This window comes from Hippopotamus amphibius, chromosome 12 (assembly GCF_030028045.1).
Source record: "Hippopotamus amphibius kiboko isolate mHipAmp2 chromosome 12, mHipAmp2.hap2, whole genome shotgun sequence".
NCBI classification, from domain to species: Eukaryota; Metazoa; Chordata; class Mammalia; order Artiodactyla; family Hippopotamidae; genus Hippopotamus; species Hippopotamus amphibius.
In genome coordinates this window covers 53039720-53058660 of record NC_080197.1, presented here as the reverse complement: position 1 = coordinate 53058660, position 18941 = coordinate 53039720, and the positions used below count along the sequence as shown (strand labels likewise).

The following is an 18941-nucleotide window of genomic DNA, read 5'->3' as shown; positions in this document are numbered from 1 at the left end:
AAAGTTTGCAAACCAGCACACAGTTTCAGTGGATTTGAGAAATAGAAAATAGATGCAAACCCATTGCTTTCCATAATATGTGTAATGAAAACCATCATTTAGTCAAAGGGTTTTGTTTCCTTTTGAGCCAGTGATATATGTATTAGGAGACAAAGCAGAAAACCGTACATGGCTCCACGAAGAGTTATTGTAATTTTTAAAATTTTTAAATTATCTCAGGTATAGGACAAAGATTGCTGGTAAGCATTTGCCTTTTTGCTGTTGCATCCTTACGTAGGGACACTCGTATAGCCCTGTGGCTAGGTCAAGCTCTGGCTCCAGACTCAAATCCTAGAGCATCAGCTCCTAAATCCTAGGAAAGCCATTTCATCTCTAAACCTCATAATAACTCAGGTGATAACTGTTCGGTGTTGGTGTGAGGATTAAATGAAATGATGTAAGCAGTGAGCTAAGAAACGTGCCTTCATATAGTAAGCGGGCAATAAGTGTTCGATTTTATTTAAATTCAAGGTCTGGTAATGCAGTTAAAATTGACTTAATTCATCATAGATCTAGATGAATGTTTAAATAATAATTGCAGATGAATCTTTTTTGGACAATCCCAGGAGACCTTTTCTATAAACACGTTGTAATTTATGAATGTTCCCTTAAGTTGAATTACCTCTCCATCTGGCTCATTTTGTGTTCATTCACTCTCTCTCACTGTTTCTTTCCATTATATTTTCTAGATTGAATCAGCAGAAGTATCTGGAAACAGTGTGGTATGCAGCTTTCTTCAGTATATGGAAAAGTCAAAACCTTGGCAGAAAGCTTGGTGTGTGATCCCCAAACAAGACCCTCTTGTGCTGTACATGTACGGTGCGCCCCAGGTATCTAAACTGCATCTTTCTGAAGGGACAGAGGGAGGCCAGTGGACACTGAGCGTAAATCCTTCCATTGCTTCATAGAACAAGAGCATTCACACAGTTTCACTATTTTTCATTATAACTGAAAAATAATAAGTAACTAAAATTCAACTTTATTTAGGCGGATTCCTTCTATAGCCTGTCATTTCTTCACCCTGTGGGTCACTTGCCCTCTTCTCTCATTCCTCTTCAGTGGGTTTGAGAAAATGTGAGCTGAATTAGGAAAGGGCATGGGGAGAAGAGGGAGGCTGAATCAGAGGGAGAGGCAAGAAGGAAAAGCAGCCTTTTTATTGAGAGGAAATATTAGTAAGCCTTTTTTTTTCCTAAATGGAGGGATACCTGAAAAAGAAAGGAATGTGAGAAGAAGGTGAATGCAAATCAGCCTTGGATTAACATTTTTTGAGACCTTGTGTGACTGGATCTGAGATAAACATATGGGAACAACAGACATGCACCAGGCACTGTGGACTGTGTTGTGCTTAAAAGCCAACAACACTTAAATCAGTTGTGCATGCACCTGGAAACAGGAAAATTGTAGTGTGCCTGTTGTGTTTTAGCCTATATCTACAGCAAGGGCTAGTAAAACTTTTAGAATTAGACTAAAAATGCCAAGATATGTGTGTGTGTATATATTTTTATTGAAGTATAGTTGATTTACAATATTGAGTAAGTTTCAGGTATACAGCACAGTGACTCAGACAGATAGAGAGATTTCTTTTTTAGATTCTTTTTCTCTATAGGTTATTACATAATATTGAGTGTAGTTCCCTGTGTGATATAGTAGATCCTTGTTGGTTATCTATTTTATACATAGTAATCTGTATATGTTAATCCCAGCCTCCTGGTTTATCCCTCCTCCCACCCCCATTTCCCCTTTGGTAACTGTAAGTTTGTTTTCTGTGTCTGGGGGTCTCTTTCTGTTTTGGAAATAAGTTCATTTGTTTGTCTCTCTCTCTCTCTCTTTTTTTTTTTTTTTAGATTCCACACATAAGCAATATCACGATATTCGTCTTTCTCTCTCTGACTTACTTCACTTAGTGTGATCATCTCCAGGTCCATCCATGTTGCTGCAAATGGCATTATTTCTTTTTTTTTTTTCATGGCTGAGTAATATTCCTTTCTATATATGTGCCACATCTTCTCTATCCTTTCCTCTGTTGATGGACATTTAGGTTGCTTCCATGTCCTGGCTATTGGATATAGTGCTGCAGTGAACATTGAGGTGCATGTGTCTTTTTGAATTATGTTTTCTCTGGATACATTCCCAGGAGTGGGATTGCTGAATCATATGTTTAGAGCTGTTCTCCATACTGTTTTCCTTAGGTGGCTGTACCAATTTACATTCCCACCAACAATGTAGGAGGGTTCCTGTTTCTCCATACCCTCTCCAGCATTTATTATTTGTAGACTTTTTGATGATGGGCTTTAGTAGTTACAGCACACAGGTTCAGTAGTTGCAGCACATGGGCTCTAGAGCACCGGCTTAGTAGTTGTGGCACACAGGCATAGTTGCTCCGAGGCACGTGGGATCTTCCCAGACCAGGGATTGAACCTGTGTCCCCTGCATTGGCAGGCGGATTCTTAACCACTGTGCCACAAGTCCCTATTTGTAGACTTTTTGATGAGGGACTGGTGTGAGGTGATACCTCATTATAGTTTTGATTTGCATTTCTTTAATAATTAATGATGTTGAGCATCTTGTCATGTGCCTTTTGGCCATCTTTTTGTCTTCTTTGAAGAAATGGCTGTTTAGGTCTTCTGCCCATTTTTTGATTGGGTTGTTTGGTTTTTTATTCTATTGTTTTTCCTGCATTCTTTTCCTGTCCCTAAGTAAATTGATGCATGAATGAATGAAACACCAAATAGAAGTGCTTTTGGTAATGAAATCATCATTAACATTTGCTGGTTTTATACAATAAGATGACTATTGTTTTCCTCCCTTTTACACTGAATAAAGAGCTGGATGGGCTCCCTCACAGGGAAAGAGGTGTGGGGTCAGTGAACGCCAGCTGCTTTAGGTGTCAGAGCTTGTACATGAACTCGGGCGACATTTCTGGTGGCCTCGTGCGCAGACACTGTGCTAAGCAGTGGATCCCCGCCTCTCCGTGGGGAGCTCGCAGTGCGCGTCTGTGGATGGTGGTAGGAAAGGGGTTCAGTGGGAGCCACGTCACATCTCACCATGCTTTTCCCTTAGGATGTCAGAGCCCAGGCCACCATTCCACTTCTGGGCTACATTGTGGATGAAATGCCGAGGAGTGCAGACCTGCCACACAGTTTCAAACTGACCCAGTCTAAGTCTGTGCACAGCTTTGCTGCAGACAGTGAGGAACTGAAACAGAAGTGGCTGAAAGTCATCCTTTTAGCTGTCACAGGTGAGATGCCAGATGGGCCTAGCACGCATTCCGCCGCCTTGGACGACCATCCTGAACCTAGGAGAAAATCAGAATGCTGAGTTCCAGGACCTGCTGCGGGGTGGATCAGGGCCTTCAGATTTACAGCTCAAGACGTTCTCGGCTCTCCTTATTCATCTCTTAGCACTTTATGTTGAAAAATACGGCTCATAAATGCATCTTTGGGCGCTAGTTTCCTGTGTTTATATACTCTTCGTGAAGTTAATGTGCAGAGCCATTGTACCCATCGTTTGAAATAATGTGAAAAATGGAGCATTTTTTAATGAGCTATTCCTTGAATATGTACTTTTTCTTGGAAAAAACTGGTATCAATTAATTCTATCACTTCAGGTTAGAAAAGGCCCCTTTCATTTAAGAAATCCTTTAATGTCTTCATTTACACATGTAGGATTTATAACAGTTTGAAAGATATACCTCCATGCTGCCAAAATAGATCCACATTAAAAAATATGTATATAGGGACAGTTTAGGCTATTGTATTAACTTATTTAATTTAGTTTATAAAGCTCAAGCTGCATAAATGATGTACATTCTTTTAAAACAGAAAAAGAACAAATTGTTATTCAAACTTTCAGCTTATTAAGATAATACTTGTTTTTCTAGAAATACTTCTAAGAATAAAATATCTTAAGTATATAGCAATTATGTATATATAGTATTAAATACAAATATATACACACACGTTATCCATGCTTTTCTCTTCAGCTTTAGGTTCATATTTGTCCCTAATTTATTTTTTAAATATACAGCATGTTTTATCTTGGAATCGAGCAGTGTTCTAAACTTAAGAAATGTTTATGGTGATTTTTGTTTAACTGATTGACATCTAAGGGTATTGATATTTTTATAATAAAAAGCTGTAATTTATGTGGCATGGGATATATTAGTGAATTCCAACAGTATTTTTAAAGTACTGTTTTTCTTTGTTCTGTGCCTATTTAAAACAGTGCCTCTCTTTGAAGGTGCTAATAATACCTACTTAAATATGAGGGTTTAATTAATTCTTCAGTCTTGATTATTCTGAGATAAAGTACATTTTGGTCGCTGCGCTGGTCAAGTCATACAGGTTGTTTTACCTTTCACAGTCCTCTAATTGCTGTAGCAGTTAGTATCAGCATGTACAAGATACCTGACCTTACGCAGAACTGGGACATGTGGGAACTACATTTATTGTTAGGCTTTTCTTTCCCATAAGACTGTTAATTGTAGTTAAATGAGGACTATATATAATTAACACTGAAGATAACTCTGTGAGCCTATTCCTTTTCAGATATGAAACAAAATTCACATGTGATAACCCATGATGAAGGGGGATGGATAGGCAATTAAGAAAGTTTATACTCAACTCTAAATCACCTCACTAAAGAAGAGTGGGGGAAAATACAATATAAAAAAGCAGTATTTTACTGGCAGATTTTGGGTAGTGGGGGGAGGATTACAAGGTGATTGACGAGAGTTTGAGCATTTTTTTTCCTTTTTATGCTCTGGGGAATTTTAATAGACAAAATGTGATTCCTTGTCACAAAGGCTGCTTTTTATTATATTGTAGTTGTGATTGAAATCTCACATTGTTTGCTATTCAAGTTAATCCTTTTCTCAAAATTAGATCGCTCGCTCTGTCTATTTACTCTGTTGTGTTCCAAACATTGTCACTTTTTAATGCATCTGTCTGCTAGAAATCCACAAGAATGGCCCCACTGTCCTCAGCCTTTGGGAATTACACCTTAAATGTAGATTAGATTCACTCAGAGTTTGAGATTGCCACATATTTATTCAAGCCCCCTTTTTTTTTTTTTAAGAAATATTCGAAGTATCTCTTTTCTTCCCCCACACCCCTAAGGAACAGGTAAACTAATTGTAGTGGGCATGGTTAGGTTGCCTTCCTCTGTAAAAGGAACATCAGCCATGCTTATCAACACTAAACCAAATACTTAGAGTCAAAAAAAGATAAAAGTAGCTTCTTAGGCCCTATTACATTAAAGACAGATTTAAAATTTTTTACATTGCTTCTCTTTTCTAGTTGCCAACTGTGTGTGTGTTTGTGTATGTGGTGTTCAGGGGTGGGTATTGATAAGATTAAACTCCGGCTATAGTTGACGCTTTGGTTTTCTTAATCTCAAGAAAAGAGAAGCGATAAGAATGTAGAATGATTATCAGGAGAAGGTGACTTCTGTAATTGTGGATAGAAAAATGGAAATGTAAGAGCCAGTTAGAAGATTTTTGAGCCAGGTTATTTTTGAAAACTATTTTGAACAACAAGAACATTACACTTTCCCTACAAATAAGTTCTGGAATAGAAGTAACATGGACACATTCAAGCCGTGGCTCAATAAATATCAAGTATGATTTAATTTAGATTATTGAAAGAATACTCACGGAAAGAGAATATTTATTATCATGCTCCTAACATTATCTTTAATTTTTTTCCCCCAAAAATAGAAATACTAGTATTAGAAGAGAATTTCTGCTTATCCAGTCACCATCTTCACATTCCACATGCTCTTTTGCCAAGCACAAAGAAAAGCAATGAAGCAGCCTTACCTTTCTTATTAAAGAATCACAAATGCTTTCATCTGGAGAAAGGCAAAGGAATACTCTTAGCCATTTGGAAACACTCAACCAAAAGACCTCAAAATGTGATTGTTCGGTTACAAGAGTAGTCTCTGTTTTGCTTTCTGAGACACCTGAGCAATCATGACAAATTGAACCGAGAAAAATAATTGGTGGTTTTACTATTAAAACCAACATTCCATACTGGTCTTATTCTTTATTTTCTCTAAGTCATCCTTTCTTTAAAGTACCCTTTCTCCAAACTTTAAAGAAAAATGCTTCTTTGATAAAAACTGCTATTTATTATAAAACATTCCAATTTTTTAAACATAAATTTTGCTTTATTGAAAGTCTACCGTTTGGTATATTAAATATGAAATGTAGTGCAGACTTATCTCCAGGTTTTAAGTGGGACCCAATAATGAAAAATGCCACTAGCCACTTTTGTGATAATGGCATGTATAATCATGTATGCAAGCAATAAAACTGTACAGGGTAGGTTTTTATACTGAAATTTTAATGTGAACATTCCTAGCCACAAGGATATAGAGAATTAACTTCTAGAAGTGATACTGTAATTCAAATTGCTCATTATAGAGAAAAGAAAGTGTGTGTGGTGGGGGTGGGGTAGGGACAACATTAATCCTTGGATTCAAGTAACCATCAAAAGGCTTTTATTTTTACAAAGGGTATGGATGGTTAAAAAGAGTTAAAGCACATCTGCGCTACATTATCAAGTTACATTTTGTTTTCCATGAAGTTTAATATAGATTAGTGTACTTATATTCACTGGGCAACCTACCCAAATTAAAACAACAACAATTTTTTTTAATTACCAAATTTTTTTTGTCTTCTTTGTGGAAACAGGGTGTTTTTTCCCCTTTAAATTTTAGATCTCATTTCTAGTTATACTCAAAGCCTTAAGTTCTTATTCTGCGTATATTGTCTGTAATAATCTTTCTGAGCCGGATATATCCTGAGGAAAAGGCACCAACAGGAGCAAATAAACTTCTAGGGAACAAAGGTCTTTTTTTTTTCCTTTTTTTTTTTACAGGTATCCTTGCTGCAGTGCAAAATAGTTAATTAAATTTTTCTACATCACATAATGTTCCTGTTAGCAGTCTAAGATTAAGCACATGGTATTAATAAGCTAAAATTAATTCAAAAGTCAAGAATGTCGTAATGTTTTAGTTCTTAAATTTTGTATTCTTCAAGAATATGTTAATATAAAATCTGTGGCTAACCTGTTCTTAGGACTGTAGTGGACATCTGTAGTGGGTCACGTTACTTTTTCATTCTCATCCAATTTTAGTAGACTCAAATTGCTTTTTATTTTCATATTGCTATCTACTGTAGAGTCTCCAGATTTAGAAAATAGGAGTATCGTATATAAAAGACCACTAGATATACTGTTAAAAAACCCTTTGTGTGAATTTATGCATACATGTATATATGTAAAAGCACTGTTAATTTCCAGTTCTGTTTTTCCATAGGAATGAAATTTTTATAGAAAATATTCTTCTTAAGTATTTTAATATAAATTATAAGATGGATTTTTAGTATAATTCATTCTTAAGTATGCCCCATAGTCATGTTGTCATGAGAGAGTAACTTTGCTTTCTTTACTGATGTGGTAGAGAGGAATAAGATTAGGAACTGAAACAAGCAAGAACGGACAGAGAGGTGGACAGAAAGAGACCCTTGGTCTCCAAATCAGAGCAATACATGCTAAGATAAATGAAAAATACTTAAGAGGGATATAAACTATAAGATGTAAATCTATGTAATTGCACACTCATGGGATTCATTGCACCTGGGCGTTTTTACCTTGGCCCCTAAATTATACCACTAGTATCTTGTCATTACTTTCTTTTTCTTTAGACTTAAAAAAATATTAATTCTATTGGGCCATTTTCTGCACTGTTTACTGACATAGAAAAATCCCTCTAAAGTCAGTCGGTCTGTATTCTAGTTTCTGGACTGAAACATTTGGCAGGAAACTGTGTCTTTTCTGTCTTTTGAGATGAAATAGCACATGGCTTCTATAAGATAGTTTTTAACTCATTGGGGGTCACTGAGAGTTACATGATGTTTACCCCTTCCTAAAATTCATCGTGGATTGAATTAGTGAGATTAGATAGATTTAGTGAGAAATTAAATCAAGAAATGTAGCATATTTGAATAAGTGAATACCAAATACATAGAGTAATATATGGGTTTGGAAAGAGATATAATAATCTGTGGGGACCATTATGATAACAGAATTGCATTATATATTACACATTATATGGATGTTGGAATGTATCACTTGGGGGCAGGGGTCTCCCTTCATTAGCAATCGTCTGTATATATTAAACTTTGGGGGGTTTTGTTTGTTTTACCAAACTGGCATTTCATTTTATGAGTGACAGTTGACTGATATTCTTCAATAAGTGTTATCTGGGTTTTTGTATTGTTGACTGATCAATTTGAAAAGGTATGTTAGCAAATTGTCTGGAGGAAAAAAAAACAGCTAAGACTTGACAGTCGCAATTCTAGGTGCCAGCCGTAAAATTCAATTACTGCTCAATCAATGATGAAATACACTTAGAAGTCTGACATGAAAAAAAAAAGAAAAGAAAAGATATGTTAGCAAAATTTTAGACTTAAATGTGAAAAAGTGTACACAAAAAGTAATTTTTGTTTTCTAGCTGTATGAATGTAAAATACTTGCAGATAGTGTATATATTGTGTAACATATGTATATTTGGTCATAAAAGAGAATTGGAAACATTGTAAAATTAAGCACTTTAATTCCTATTAAACATTAAACAATTGTATCTTGTAAATAAATACATCCTTAAATGAATTCTGAAGACTTAGATGTTATTTGAGTTAGGATTATGTATATTCAGTTCACAATGATTTGGGTTGTCAAAAATTTTGGTTGATTCAGAAAAAATACTCCATAAGGTACTGATGTTCCTTCCCACCTCCAGTCACACCAAAACTTGTGTAAATCTTTCAAGAATAAAGCTTGTGACAGAAGCCAGGGTTGCCTGGGTGTGGAGATAGGGGCTTCTCCCTGTGATAACTCCAAGGCTAGATCTCCAGGAACTGATGAAACAGTGCTGCTTTGTTCTCTTTGAAATGACGGCTTTACTCCATAAACTATGGTGTTTGCCTACATTGCTCGGTCTCATGTAGTGAAATAGAAGTCAAAGGAACTGTGTTTGAGTCTTAGTTCTGCTAGTACCTGTTATATGACCTCAGACAGTTCACCTGAATCCCAATAACGAACTTATGGTCATTTCCAGGAATAAAAAAAGGCACTTGGTAACTGTGAAGCACTATACAAACAGTATGTCATGGAACACTTCATTGGGTATCATACAGTTGCCTTTTTGGCCTTTGATTTAAAAAAAAAATAAAAGATGTCCCCCAAAGGAATCCTAAGTGACTTTCAGTATTATTTCATAAGTAAAATGTTTCTGAAGATAATCCTTTTTAGACATTTATTACCTTTTTCAGGCCTTAAAGAACTGTTTATTGATGCTTACAAGCAGTTGGCATCAGCTGAAGAATTCCTTAAAGTCAGTGTTGCCCTGGGTGCATCGATACGACTTGTTTGGGTCCACCTTACACCAGAGTGGAAGTTATGGTGGAGAGAGCCAGTGTGGCCTGGTTCAGGGCTTCTCAAACTTTATTATACGTAGGAATCACCTGAAGATCTTATTCAGGTGCAGATTCTGATTCAGCAAGGTCAGTGATGAGGCAGTTCTTGTTAACAAGGTTCCAGGTGATGCTGCTCCTCAAACCATCCTTGGAGCAGCAAGCTTATGGTGCAGAGGCCTTTGTCGTAGACAACTGGCTAGGAATCCCTGGCTCTGCCACTTACTGGTTGTCACTTTAGGCACCAACTCTTCCTTGAGAAGTGGTGGGACTTAAGTAAGATAATACTGTGGTATATTGACTGACCCACATGAGACATTCAGTAAATAATTGTTAGTAGTATTAATAGATCATTTTAGTTAACACGGAAGTTTGCTGCCTTGACTATACATTAGAATCACCTGGGAAGTCGTTCAACGGAGTCATGCTCTGGCCTCACCCTCAGAAATTCTATTTGTCAGGGTTGGGCTGTGGGCATTAGTATTTTCAGGAATTCCCCAGGTGATCCTGATGGGAAACCTCATTTGAGAAACTGGTTGCATATTCACTCAGTGCTTGGGCCTGTGTTAAGCAGTCTATACACACATTATCCCATGTAGACCTCACAACAGCACTCTTCATGTTTTCGTGTAAGTAAGCAGGTTTAGAGAGGTTGAGTAATTTGTTGCTCAGCCCTTGATGTCCTCTCCCTTCCTTACCCAGTTTAAATGTTCAGTCACTATCATCGCTCCTTTGCATTCAGTTCACTCAACTCCCCCTCTAACTTAGTCTTACTTGCTTGACAAGTAAGTAAACCTGGTTGACTCAACTCTGTCTTCACGCCTACAGCCTTGCAGCGGAACAAAATGAACAGCTATACTGATTGGTCTCATTTTGAATTCATTACTAGATTACAATTTCATACCTCCTTTCTCCTCAAACCTCCAACACCTTCTTCCTCATCCTCCACCCAATTGATGACCATTCCTACTTTACTCAGAAAATTAAAGTAATTGGCAGGGAACTTCCATGGTCTCCCACAACCACATCTACCCATCTACGAACCCCAGTTCCACATATTCTATCTTCCTGCCCATCCATGTTCCTACTTAAATCTTATCTTTAACTGTGCGCCATACTCTACCCCCGCTCACCTTCTCAAGGGTGCTGCTCCGGTCTTTATCCTTTTCTCGTACAATGTCAATTTTCCCTCTTAACTGAATCTATCAGCATCTGTTATAATTTTTCCCAACCTAAATAAACTTTTTCACTTCCCCTGCCAGCCACCACCCATTTTCCCATCCCTTTTGGAGCAATAGCTGAGTTTTCTATACTTGTTTCCAGTTCCTCTCTTCCCATTTTTTCCTGAATGTACTCCAATCAGGCTGAACAAACTGATCTTTCCCCTTAAACCTACTCTATCCATAATTTTCTCCAACTCAGTTAACTGCAACCCTGATTTTCAAGTTGCTTACCCCAAAAGCTTTCATCTTTGACTCTTCTCTTTCTCAGACTACACATCCACTATGGCAGGAATTTGTATTAGCTCACCTTCAAAATATACCTAGAATCAGATTCTCTTTCACCAGTTCCACTGCTACCATTCTGTCCTAAACCATCATCTCTAGATACATTATTTCAGGAACTTTCTAATTAGTCTCAAGGTTTCCAGCCCTCCCTGCCCCGCTCCCTTGTTAAATAGGCAGCCAGCAGATTCTGTTCAAACACAAATGTTGCTGCTTTATCCCAGTCCCTCCAGGGCTCCGATTTCACTCAGAATAAAAGCCAAAATCCTTTGGCCTCACAAAGTTCTTTGTCTCCCCCAACACCACCACCCTTTACCATACATTTTGCTTTTCCTTAAGCAAGCCAAGTACACTTCCTTATAACACACTGTTCCTCCTTCCTGCAGTGCTTCTTCCCCACATCTACATAATTAACACCTTTTCCAATTTAAAGTCTGCTCAGGTCTCACCGCAACCTCACTTAACTGCCTCCACCACCAACATAGCACTCCCATTCCTCCTTAATCTGATGTTTCTTTTTCCCCACAGTACTTAACATCTTGTAACAAACTAGATAATTAGCTGTTTATTTTTTATTGTCTGCCTACACCTACTAGAACATAAGCTCCATAAAGGTAAAGATTTTTATCTGTTTTGATCACTGCTGTCCCCAACCCTCAGTACTTGGAGTTCCTTGACACATTGCAGGCACCCAATAAATACTTAACTGGCGAGACTTCCCTGGTGGTCCAGTGGTTAAGACTGCACTCCTGATCCCTGGTCGGGGAATTACGATCCCACCTGCTGCACGGTGCAGCCAAAAAACACCAAAAAAAACCCCAAAACTTAACTGGATACAAAAGCTAGGCTATAGAAAATTACAAAAAAGAACAGAACTGTTCTTCCAACGCATCAAATTGTTATGGGTACAGGCCTTTGGAATAGAGTCTGAGAGGAAAAGAAATCAACATTTTATATAAGCTAAATTATTTTAATAACAAAGCCAGCTTCCTGATTGTGTTTAAAATTTAGTCAAGGACTTCAAAATATACTGGTGAAAATCTTAGTCAACCTTCGCATGATGAATTCTTTCTTTTAAAAACATCAGTCTTGACCCACTCTCACCACCGCCACCACAACACCTGGTCTGTGAGGAAATTAGAGGCAGCTGGTTACTGCTCCAGAAGGAGCCAGAGGTGATGAAAGATACATGTCCCGAGGAAGTGGGGCTGGGCTGGTAGAGTGGACCTGACACAGGGTTTGGATAATAAGCTCTTAGTCGGGGGTCGCTCTCTTACAGAGGAAGTGATTCATGCTTTGCTTTGGCCTTGTATTTAAGTAAAAACAAATTGCTTTGTCTCATTAAAGGAAACTCTGCTTTTATACAGTAAGATTGGACCACATAGTCCATTATGGTATATTCACAGGAAACAATATTTTTAGATCACTTACATATATGGTGACATACACTGAACAAAGGTAATAACTGTGAAAAAAAATAAGTATATTAGTTCTATATAGCATCATGTCCAAAGGTGGAAGAAACATACCTCATCCTAAAGATCATCTTGTAGTTTTTCAATATCTTTTTCATCAGTATGTGTGTATATATGTCTGTGTGTGTGCTTGGGGAGTGGAAAGCAGGCAGGCACAGACTACAAGGAGAATGAACCAAAGGGTCCAGGCTCACAGTTTCAAATATAGGAGAAGGAACCCTCAATAAAGAAAAGTTAGTTGCTGAAAAAGCCTTGATGCTTTTCTGAGTATACCTTTTTTGTTGAGTTTTGACTTTTGAGCCATCTTAGTGTCTTACGTACACAAACACACACATAATAAAATAAAAAACGATGAAAAATACCTGAAATGGACTATAAATACAAATGAACATAGCATATGTCGAATAATATCAATTGAATAACATATTCACTCTGAAGATAAAAATTAGAACTAATGCACATTTTTGAACACAGTATGTTGACTATACATGCTTAAACTAAAAGCAAATAGAATTATAAAGAAATATTGAATTCTAGGTCATTGATTTGTTTTACCCAGTGGTATGACAACATTTCTAACACTACTTTTATTGAGTTCTAGAACAGAGCAAATAAGTAACATGTTGAGTGTAATGGGAGCCAGATTTCTCAATGTCAGAGAAGGCATTTCAATATGGAAAAGGGAGAATGTTGTGATAAGTTGTGTGTTGTTGGACTAGAATTACAGGTATCAGTATGAACATATGATTTTATAAAGTTAGCTAGCTAACTGGGTATAGTTATAGATATAATACATATATAGATGTGTATGTGTGTGTGTGTGCGTGTGTGTGTACACAAGCGTATATTTCCTAGCTGTGTGAGGTTCTAGAAGCAATAACACCCCAGTAGCAATGAGCATACCTATGTTGGTTTCTGAATACCATTTCCACTAAAAGGAGCTCAAGCTCCTTGAAAAAGTAGCTGATTCTAAGGCTAGAGCAGAGAAAATTCAAGATCAGCCTGTAACGTCATATTGTGCCAGAAAGTGAAAACGTACCCAGTGAATGATGGGGACATGTCAGAAGGCCCAGGAATCAGCTTGAAGAGGCTCCCACTGGTGAAATCTGGGGCAGTTGAAGATGAAAATAAAAAATGATGGTAGTTATATGTTAATTACATGTCAGTGAAGTAGGGGCAGTGGGGGGAGGCAGGGGAGGAATGATGGTAATGGATTAAAATCCATCGAATAAAATAGGAACATATGGATTCAAACTGATAATGAATGAATGAATGAAGAAAAATGAAAAACTCTTCCCTGGAATTCCCTGGCAGTCCAGTGGTTAGAACTCCACACTTCCACTGCAGGGGGCATGGGTTCAATCCCTGGTCAGGGAACTAAGAGCCTGCATGCCCCTTGGGGTGGCCAAAAATCAATCAGTCAATCAATAAACTAATAAAAATTTAAAAAGAAAAACTCTTCCCTATAACAGGATGCAAACAAATAAATGTAGAAGTATTAATAAAGTTAAAAAATTAGCATTTGAGGTACTGATGAACCCAGTGACAGGGCAAGAATAAGGATGCAGATGCAGAGAATGGACTGGAGGACACAGGGTTGCAGGGGCGGGGTGTGAAGGGGAAGCTGGGACGAAGTGAGAGAGTAGCATAGACATATTTACACTACTAACTGTAAAATAGATAGCTAGTGGGAAGTTGCTGTATAACAAAGGGAGATCAACTCGATGATGGATGATGCCATAGAGGGCCAGCACAGGGAGGGTGGGAGGGAGTCGCGGGAGGGAGGGGATATGGGGATATATGCATAAATACAGCTGATTCACTTTGGTGTACCTCAAAAGCTGGTACAAGAGTGTAAAGCAATTATATTCCAATAAAGAGCTTAAAAAATTAGCATTTGACAAACACTGTAATAATTCAGGTAGGATTTATCAATGGGCACTGTAACTAATGGGTTAAAAATTTCTTGAAGACGAAGCAAGAGAGTAGCACAGCCAACTGTTAAATAGATAGCCAGTGGGAAGTTGTATAACAAAGGGAGTCCAACTAGAGGATGGAAGATGCCTTAGAGGACTGGGACGGGGAGGGTGGGGGGGACTCGAGGGAGGGTGGGGGGGGAGTTGAGGGAGGGAGGGAATATGGGGATAGGTGTATAAAAACAGATGATTTAACTTGGTGTACCCCCCCAAAAATAATAAATAAATAAATAAATTCTTGAAGACAATTATATCTACATAGTCTCAAAGTTGTATTCACAAAATTCATATTAATTACAGAAGGAAAAAAATAACTTTACAGTGAAAAAACCTGGTGGACAACACCTTAACTAAGTTAATATCATCAGTAAGGACAAACCGATATCATGGGCCTCGTGATCTGAAGCACTGGGGACACATCACTTCTGTAGTAATCCTGCTAAAAGTGCAGAACCTCAACCCAATTCTGGGGAAATATCAGACAAACCCAAACTGAGAAATATTCTACTGAATACCTGGTCTATATTCTTCAACAATGTTAAGGTCATGAAATACAAAGACAGACTAAGGAACTTTTCCAGAATAAATGACTAAAGAGACATGACAACTAAACGCAATGCATATGTAATCCTGGATCAAACCTAGGCCAGAAGATTTTTTTTCTATTATAAAGGTCTTTATTGAGACTATTGGTGAGAAATCAATAACATCTATAGATTAGATTATCACATTGTATCTGTTCATTTCTTGTTTCAGCAGTTGCTATGTAGTTATGTAAGAAAATATCCTTGTTCTTGAAAATATTCAAGTATTTCAAGGTAAAGAGGCATCATGTCTGCAATTTACTGTCAAATGGTTCAGAGATGAAAGAGGGAGAGAGAGTAATTAAGACAATGAAGTAAAAATATTAACAAACTGGATGAAGGATAAACTACAATTTTTGTAATACATTTCTAACTTTTCTTTAAGTCTGCATGTACATCTGTGCTCCTGGCGCAAGGGGCACTGGTTCCATCCCTGGTGGGGAACTAAGATCCTGCATGCTGAAAAAAACAAAACAAACAAAAAAGAAAACGAAACAAAACACATGTAGAAGTATTTCAAAAAAATTTTTTAATGTTTTTATGTAGGTCTTCCCTGGTGGTGCAGTGGTTAAGAATCTGCCTGCCAATGCAGGGGACACAGGTTCATGCTCTGGTCCAGGAAGATCGCACATGCTGTGGAGCAACTAAGCCCATGTGCCACAACTACTGAGCCTGTGCTCTAGAGCCCACAAGCCACAACTATTGAGCCCATGTGCCACAACCACTGAAGGCTGCTCGCCTAGAGACAGTGCTCCACAACAAGAGAAGCCACCACCACGGGAAGTCTGTGCACTGCAACAGAGTAGCCCCCCGATCGTGGCAACTAGAGAAAACCCGCACACAGCAACAGACCCAACACAGCCAAAAATAAATTAAAAAACAAAAAAAACAAAAACAAAATAAATTCATAATGTTTTTATGTAGTTTAACACAGCTATTTTCCTGAAATGTTTTGTAAGCCAACTTTACTTCATCTCTTCATACAAATAAAAATTATTTCATGAAGATATATAAAGAAAAGCAACTTTAAATTGTCCCAGGAGAAACAACAGTATCAAGAAATAGTTGATAGTCTTTTGAAGCCCACGTGCCTGGAGCCTGTGCTCCACAGCAAGAGAAGCCACTGCAATGAGGAGCCCGCACACCACAATGAAGAGTAGCCCCTGCTCTCAGCAGCTAGAGAAAGCCTGTGTGCAGCAACGAAGACCCAACACAGCCAATAAATAAATAAAATAAATAAATTTATAAAAAAACAAAAAAAGAAAAGAAATAGTTGATACTGAAATTGTCTTGAGTCAGTCACTCATTCAACATTTAAATACTGAGTTGCTCTTTTCCAGTTATCATGGCACAAGGCACCATGAGCAGCAGAGTCTCCCGTGACACCCTCTGTGAGGCGTTGCAGGAAGTCCTGCGCGGGAACAAACACAGGCACCGCAGGCTTTTGGAGATGGTGGAGCTTCAGATCAGCCTGAAGAATTATGACGCTCAGAAGGAGGACGATTCTTGGGCACCGTCAGGCTGAAGTCCGCTTACCCCCCCACCCCGCCACCCCGCAAGGTCTCCATATGTGTTCAGGGGACCAGCAACACGGTGATGAGGCCAAGGCTGTGGATATCCCCCACAAGGACATCAAGGCGCTGAAGAAACTCAACAAGAATAAGAAACTGGTGAAGAAGCTGGCCGAGAATTATAATGACTTTTTTGCTTTAGAGTCTGATCAAGCAGATCCCATGAATCCTGGGTCCAGGCCTGAATAAGGCTGGCAAGTTCCCTTCCTTGCTGACCCATAATGAGAACACGGTGGCCAAAGCTGATGAAGTCCATGAGCAAGTTCCACATGAAGAAGGTGCTGTGTGTGGCAGTGGCTGTTGGCCATGTGAGGATGACCGATGATAAGCTTGTGTACAACATCCACTTTGCTGTCAACTTCCTGGTGTCATTGCTCAAGAAAAAGTTGGCACAACTCCGGCTTTGTACATTAAGAGCCCCATGGGCAAGCCCCAGCGCCTGTACTAAGGTACAGCTTAGTAAACCATAGTCCCACCGTTAAAATAAATAAATAAATATTGAGTGTTTCCTATATGCTAGTTGCTTATTGTAGCAATATTTAAGGTCTAGGATTACTTTGAATATACCGACAGTAGGTTTCTTTTTAAATTTCTCTTAGCACACAAATAACTCTATGCCCATATTTTGTCATTCCTCTAATCAGAAGATATGTTCCTTGTAAACAAAATACTCTGGATATTTTTAAATATATTAGCGGTACTGTCACAAAATGTGTATATGTCAACATTCACAAGGAAAATTTCTGACCCATCCCACACTTGTCATCTGTGACTCAACCTAATTTAAGACATAAAATGAAATGAAAAAACAGGAGAAGCATTCTATTTTAACCACAGTGGAAATATGAACAAATCAATGTCTAAAATATTATAAGATTACACATTGTTTCAAATTTATTAAAGGAGTTATGGTTGTTCCTGGTCGTTTTGATATTTATTGATTGGTTTATTTAAGCAATCCAAGAAATGCTAATGGAATTTGAGTAGGAAAAATTGAAAACAATAGAAGCAGAGGTCCTCGGTGGAATTCGGGATTTTTTTTTAAATTAAAAAAAAATTTTTTTTTAATTTAAAAATTTTTTTTATTGGAATATAATTGCTTTACACTCTTGTACCAGTTTTTGAGGTACACCAAGGTCAATCACAGGATTTTTAAAATAAATGAAAATACATTAAAGAATGTCACTGATGCAGCCCTTGAGCTGTCTGTGAGAACGCCAAATGCATGAAGGAGCTCTGGAACTTGGAAAGGTTCCTAAATTCCACAGAGGACCTGAGCTTCTATTGTTTTTAAACAATAGAAAATGTGCAGTAGAACAAGTTATACGTTTCAGGATTCAGAATCCAAAGCAAGAAAACCATGAAACCAGTATGAGATTAGAGCAGAAAATCAGACTTCAAGCAGCCAAAGTAAAGATCAATGTCTGAAGTTTAAAAATAAAATGGTGGAATCCTGGGTGATTTTTTTCTTAACTTTTCTTCTCTGTATTTTCCATTTTTTATGAAGTCTAAAAATATAGAAGTTAAGAAGAAACATGTCATTATTAAGGCATTACTGACAGTCACTGAAGAATGTGCACTGGTAGCAGTTGGCCACCTGCCATCATTTACCAAAACTGGTGGCAGCAGGACAGATTCAAACTCCCTCTCAGCTGCAGGGTCTTACCCGGCAGTGAAGCTCGGCTCCACACAGAGAGAACATCCACAGCTCCTGCAGTTTGCAGGACTATTTGTCACCTGAGCCCCAATTATACAACATATGCTGCTTAGATGTCATTATTCAAAAGATTCCTTGGTCAACATAACAACCAGCCTACAACAAAGAAACATCCTTCCAGCTTCTGCCAATAATCCTGTTTTTTATGAGCTCTGAAGGAGGCCAGGGATGAGGGCTCAATGGCATATAGTTTCCCAGGTATAGTAATAATTTGATGCCTCTTTAAATTAGTGCTACTGAAATACTTGTTTAACATTTATTTAGAGAAGGAAGAGCAGAGTAATAAGACTTTTGGCAGCTGGCAGCCTCTTCTATTGTATTCTGGGGTCTTCAGTTTTGGCAAGAGAGTTGTATACATTGGGCTGGCCATAAAGTTCATTCAGGTTTTTCATAACATCTTACAGAAAAACAAGAATGAACTTTTTGGCTAACCCAATACTTACTATTCACAAAATAAAAAGATGGAAATCAGCGGGGCCCAGTTCCGTCCCAAAGCGGCTGAGACCATTTACTGTTGCTCAAGAGTGCCCCCTGGGGGCTTCAAACTATGACAAGTGACTTTAACCACAGACTGTTCATGAGAGGGATTCTGGTAG

General features: G+C 38.0%; 1 protein-coding gene and 1 pseudogene across 3 annotated transcripts in view; both read left to right on the top strand.

The window, feature by feature from the left end:
• Positions 1–8699, top strand: part of FGD4 (FYVE, RhoGEF and PH domain containing 4) — a 188417-nt gene extending 179718 nt beyond the window's left edge. For 2 of the 3 annotated variants that reach the window (XM_057701930.1, XM_057701933.1), the window contains exons 16-18: positions 729–869; positions 3100–3277; positions 5756–8699. In XM_057701930.1, the coding sequence (XP_057557913.1) occupies positions 729–869; positions 3100–3277; positions 5756–5976 (540 nt within the window). In that variant the 3' untranslated portion in view covers positions 5977–8699. Of the gene's footprint in view, positions 1–728; positions 870–3099; positions 3757–5755 lie in introns of those variants that run through there. The other variant, XM_057701931.1, reaches the window with a different exon arrangement.
• Positions 8700–16417: 7718 nt separating this feature from the next.
• LOC130833803 (60S ribosomal protein L10a-like) lies at positions 16418–17076 on the top strand (annotated as a pseudogene).
• The last annotated feature ends 1865 nt before the right edge of the window (positions 17077–18941 follow it).